Source organism: Argentina silus (assembly GCF_951799395.1).
Source record: "Argentina silus genome assembly, chromosome: 7".
Classification (NCBI taxonomy): Eukaryota; Metazoa; Chordata; class Actinopteri; order Argentiniformes; family Argentinidae; genus Argentina; species Argentina silus.
In genome coordinates, this window is record NC_139661.1 from 7,392,257 (window position 1) to 7,397,657 (window position 5,401).

The window sequence follows — 5,401 nt, forward strand, 5'->3', positions numbered from 1 at the left end:
GACTACACCTGCCACTGTGTGGGGGCGGAGCCTGGCGAGGAGCCGTGGGGCGGCCATGACTGTGATGTCCGGCTGATTGGCTGCAGGGAGCACCGGTGTGAGCAGGGAGCCACCTGCATGCCCGTGCTGACTGGGGACCAACACGGCCACACCTGCTTCTGTCCCCCGGGCTTCGCTGGGGAACTCTGCAACACCACCACCACCTTCTCCTTCTCCACAGAGGGCTACGTCCTCATCCAGCTGTCTGGTGGCAACAGGAGCAGGAGAGATGCCGCCTATCACCTCCACCGCCACCAGGGGCTGGGCCATAAGCTCCACATCCAGCTGCGCTTCAGGACCACGCTGCCTGACATGCTGCTGTTCTACCGGGGGAACGATGACCACTTCATCTCCCTTGAGATCGTGGGGGGTCTCTTGAAGGCTCGAGTCAAATCAGAGAAGATCTTGAAGGTCACCCATCCACACCCAGTCACTGACGGAAACTGGTACGAGGCCATCGTGACCTTGGATGAGAGAGAGCTGGCGATGGTGGTGAAGGGGGCGGGTTGTGGCGGAGAGGGATGCACAGTGGTGGACAAAGGACGCAATCAACCGATGTTCCTCCTTCAAGGCGAGTTCCCCCAACTGTTTGTAGGGAGTGTACCCGAGGAGTATCTGAACAATACAGAAACCAAGAGGGGCTTTATCGGTTGCATGGAGGACCTTCAGGTCGACCACGAGCTCGTGCTGCCTCAGGACCTCTCCCCAGACGAGGCCAGCGACATGGAGCTTGGCTGTAACAAGACAGAATGGTGCCAGCCTCACGCCTGCTCCCACCATGGCAGCTGTGTTGACCTGTGGACCAGCTTCAGCTGCGACTGTCATCGGCCCTTCTACGGCGACAGGTGTGAAGAAGGTAGGAACTCTCACGTCAAAGAGAATGAACTCGTTTGCTCATTAGATGATTAGCATTACTGTACTGTATGTCTGTGCTATCACTACTCTAACAACCTATGTGGAACCAAATGTACCGTTGTAGTTCTCTCGTACTGCTTTTTATCTTGAGAAAATAGAAACCGTTCACTGACAATATCATTCAAAGGGCCGTATTTGTGTCTCTTTCATTTTCAACTATATAGACTGCGGTTTCATACAACCGCCGGCTCTGTTATTCTCACAGAGATCATGACCTTTGCTTCCCCCCAGAGTACATCTCATCGACATTCAGTCACGAGGACGCGGACAGCTACGCCTCCTACGACATCGACCAGAGCCACGGGGAGAACTTCAACATCTCCTTCTTCCTACGCTCCCTCAAGCCCAGCGGCGTGCTCTTCCAGCTGACGAGAGATCAGCGGCCCTACTTCACTCTGTACCTGCGCGAGGGAGCCCTGGCGTTCAACAGCCCGCCCACCACTCTGCTGCTCCCCGAGCCCAGAGTCATCACCACTGGCCAGAAGGAGCTGGTGACCGTGATAGTGCGCCAGGGTCACGTGGTGTTCCCCCAGGCTGCTAGGCAGCTCTACCTGGGCAGCGTGAGCGTGGAGGCGGGAGACGTAGCCTACGTGGGGGGTATCCCAGCTCGGAAAAACAACGCCTCCTCCTGGGGGGGGAACTTCAAGGGCTGCCTGCAGGATGTCCGTCTGGATCACAAGCACCTGGAACCCAAAGTGGGATACCACATGAAAGACGAGGAATATGCCTTACGCACAGCTCAGAATGTTTCAGATGGCTGTGTCAGTGATAACTCATGCAAGGTAAAGTCAAAGACAGGTGAAACATAACTTAGATATCAAAGGACAGATGTAATTGTGTATTGTAAATGTAGACCTCTGTATGGGGCTAACTGTCGGAATAAACCAATACTGGACATGTTTATATCTATCAGGTATCTATAGATTCATATCAGGTACACTTCTACCTCTGTTTCTCTCCAGGGGGGGCCCTGTCTGAATGGAGGGGAGTGCACGGTCACCTGGAATGACTTTGAATGTGGCTGTCCCCTGAACTTCTCAGGCAGGACATGTGATACACGCATGTGGTGTGTCAATGACCCGTGTGTCATGGGCAGCCAGTGTGTGGACCTACCTGATGGTTATGAGTGTGAGTTGACTTGTCTTCAGTGTATCCATTCTCTCTTTATTTTTTATGTTTATTGTTTATGTTTTTTTTTATTTGTCAGGGACCATGTACAAAATGTCATCACACCAGATTTAGATAAATATCAAATCTTCATCTGTAATCCCTGCGCAGGAAACAATCAACATCAATACATCGGTACAATACTACAATATAACACATTATAACAAAAATACAAATGTACAAATAACAATTGACAATATGATCAGAGTTTATATATTACAGTAGTAGGCTCGTGTTTACACTGTAATTTACCAAATATTTACAAGGAAGTGGTTTGGTAACCTACAAGACAACTTTCTGATGCTTACCTCAAATAATTCAACACACTGGATAACTACATACCAAATGGTGTAGTTATCCAATAGTAGTAGTTCATCTAGTTCATCTAGTTCATCCAATAGTAGTAGTTCATCTAGTTCATCTAGTTCATCCAATAGTAGTAGTTCATCTAGTTCATCCAGTAGTGCATCTCATTATAAATTCCAAAGAAAATGCTGTTATTATTATTATTATTATTATTATTATTATTATTATTATTATTATTATTATTATTATTATTATTACTGTGTAATTACTACTTTACCATGTAAATACTTAATTCCTGTAACGTAAAATGTGTGTAAAAGAAGTGTGACTCATCTCTCTCTCTCTCTCCCTCTCTCTCTCTCTCTCTCTCTCTCTCTCTCTCTCTGTCAACATCCAGGCCTCACTAACGCCACCTTTAAGGACAACGCTCTACAGTACGAGGCAAATGGCTCGCTGGTGGCGGCGGTGACCAGTATCTCCATGCAGCTGCGTACGCGGGAAGAGGACGCCGTGCTCCTGCGGGCTACCAGTGGACCAGAGGTCTTCTGTCTGGGCCTGCTCAACTCCTCCCTGCTGGTCAAGATATACAGCGGCAACAGCCTGGAGCTAGTGGCCTTCACCAGCGAGCTGCCCATCTCCGACGGCGCCTGGCACCACCTCCACCTGGCCATGGCCGACCCCCTCCAAGCCACGTCCCGCTGGCGCCTCACTGTGGACGGGCAGAGAGCGGGCAGCAGCATGGTCGCCGGCGGAAACCTCAACTTCCTCAACGACTCCGTTGTGTGGCTGGCGGAGAACTTCACCGGGTGCCTGGGGGAGGTGAGGGTGGGGGACGTCTACCTGCCGCTCATGGACCACCGGGAGGCCCCCCAGTCGTCACGCTTCGTCCGGCAGGGTGGCCGGGTCCCCGACGCGGGGTGCACTGGCTCCCCTGTGTGTGAGCCCCAGCCCTGTCTCAATGACGGCGCCTGCCAGGACCTCTTCAACCTCTTCAGCTGCAGCTGCGCCCCGGGCTGGGAGGGCCGGTTCTGCCAGACAGACATAGACGAGTGTGCCTCAGGCCCCTGTGGCCACGGCACCTGCACAGACCTGCTGGCAGGCTACCGGTGTGAGTGCCATCCAGGGTACAGGGGCGAGGGCTGCCAAGAGGAGCTGGACATCTGCCTGGAGCAGAGCTGTAGGAACGGGGGGTCCTGCCTAAACACCACGGGAACCTTCAGCTGCACATGCCCGCCAGAATTCGCCGGCCCGCTCTGCCAGTGAGTGTAAACCACACACCGGGAACTGCTGCTGTGTGTGTGTGTGTGTGTGTGTGTGTGTGTGTGTGTGTGTGTGTGTCTGAGTGTGTGTGTGTTTGCGTGGGCGTGTGTGTGTGTGTATGTGTGTGTGGTGTGTGTGCCTGCATGCATGCACGCGTGTGTGTGTGTGTGTGTGTGTGTGTGTGTGTGTGTGTGTGTGCGTGCGCACAGTTTGGCCAGAAGTTTTAATAGCTGATAATCTCTCCTGTTTTTAATGTTTATAGATGTGGGTGGTAATGACAGGATGATCTGTGTGTTCCACAGGTGGAGATACCCCCCTGAGCAGTGTGATGTGGATGTACAGTGTATTAACGGAGGGTTCTGCACTGACGGCATCTGGGGCGCTAACTGCACCTGCAAGCCTGGCTTCACTGGGGACAGGTCAGATCACCACCTACGCAAACCTACATTTCCATGTACCTTTCAAAACATATTCATGAGTGTCTGGACAGTGTATTGTAGGCTGTAATGTAGGCTGTAGTCCTGCTGGTCTAGTACCGGTGTTGTGTTTAACCCTTTGCGTTCTCTCTCAGGTGTGGGGCAGAGATAGATGAGTGTGAGTCCGGCCCGTGTCTTAATGGTGCCAGCTGTGTGGACAGCCTCAACAGCTTCCAGTGTGTGTGCGCCCCAGGGTTTAGCGGCACACAGTGTGAAAGCAGTGTAAGTCACTTCCAAGATACCCCTTGTATTGTACACACATCGACCGGACAGCCTAACTGTATGTAGCCTACTGTAACTGTATCTAGAGAGAGGAAACTACTGTCAGTAAAGAGTGTGTAAAATGCTAAAGGCCAACGAAATATCATAACGATGTAAGTTGAGCATCAAAGGCCTTTACACAAACACGATTAGATAAAAAGAGCCGGAATCAGTGCTGAACTCTGTGGTCCTCCACTCTCTCTCTCCCCTCTGTAGAAGCTGGAGCAGAGGGAGCGCATGCCCTGGGTGGTGATAGCCATCCCCTTGGCCTCTCTCTGTGTGCTGCTGGCCATCATGGCTCTCTTCTTCATGCTGTTGACCGCCCGCAAGAAGCGCCAGTCAGAGGGCACCTACAGCCCCAGCTCCCAGGAGGTGGCGGGGGCTCGGCTGGAGATGGGCAGCGTGCTCAAAGTACCCCCCGAGGAGAGGCTGATATAACTACCGTACACACACACACACACACACACAGACACACACACACACACACACACACACACACACACACACACACACACACACACACACATATACATACACACACACACACACGCACACACGCACCGGCCTTGGCTCAGCCACAGACACAAAGACTGAGCAGACTTGTTAATGAGGTGTCTAGGGGACAAAAGGCCACCAGTGGTGTGGACATATGCCCTCACAGTGGAGCCACACAGTGCTGCTGGGTCCTGGGGGATGGGGGTGAAGGGGGGGGGGGGGAAACCAAGAGCTGATCCCTTCAGGGAGAGAGAGAGGACTGGGTCTGAGCCCAAGACACATGGACGCTAGAATAGAGGCTGGGAAAGCCTGCATTTTCCCCCAAGACTCAGGCACCCTTGCTGGGTTGAGTCTCCTCAGTGAGTCCCCTAAGCCTGCTGGTCTCCCTGGACCAAAATGACACCAATCTAAAACTCCATCTACCTGTGAGCATATATGCACCCCATGTTAATTATGTGTGGGTTCACACCAATGCTGGTTTT

At 52.3% G+C, this 5,401-nt stretch overlaps 1 protein-coding gene across 1 annotated transcript in view; it reads left to right on the plus strand.

Annotated features, from left to right (window-relative positions):
* Nucleotides 1-4,862, plus strand: part of crb2b (crumbs cell polarity complex component 2b) — a gene marked incomplete at both ends in the record, with an annotated part of 14,108 nt that extends 9,246 nt beyond the window's left edge. The window contains 7 exons of the mRNA XM_083673273.1: nucleotides 1-895; nucleotides 1,186-1,736; nucleotides 1,917-2,082; nucleotides 2,825-3,686; nucleotides 3,990-4,106; nucleotides 4,259-4,385; nucleotides 4,641-4,862. The exon at nucleotides 1-895 is cut by the window's left edge and continues 80 nt beyond it. Coding sequence (XP_083529399.1) covers nucleotides 1-895; nucleotides 1,186-1,736; nucleotides 1,917-2,082; nucleotides 2,825-3,686; nucleotides 3,990-4,106; nucleotides 4,259-4,385; nucleotides 4,641-4,862 — 2,940 coding nt within the window. The remainder of the gene's footprint in view (nucleotides 896-1,185; nucleotides 1,737-1,916; nucleotides 2,083-2,824; nucleotides 3,687-3,989; nucleotides 4,107-4,258; nucleotides 4,386-4,640) is intronic.
* Nucleotides 4,863-5,401: the final 539 nt, after the last annotated feature.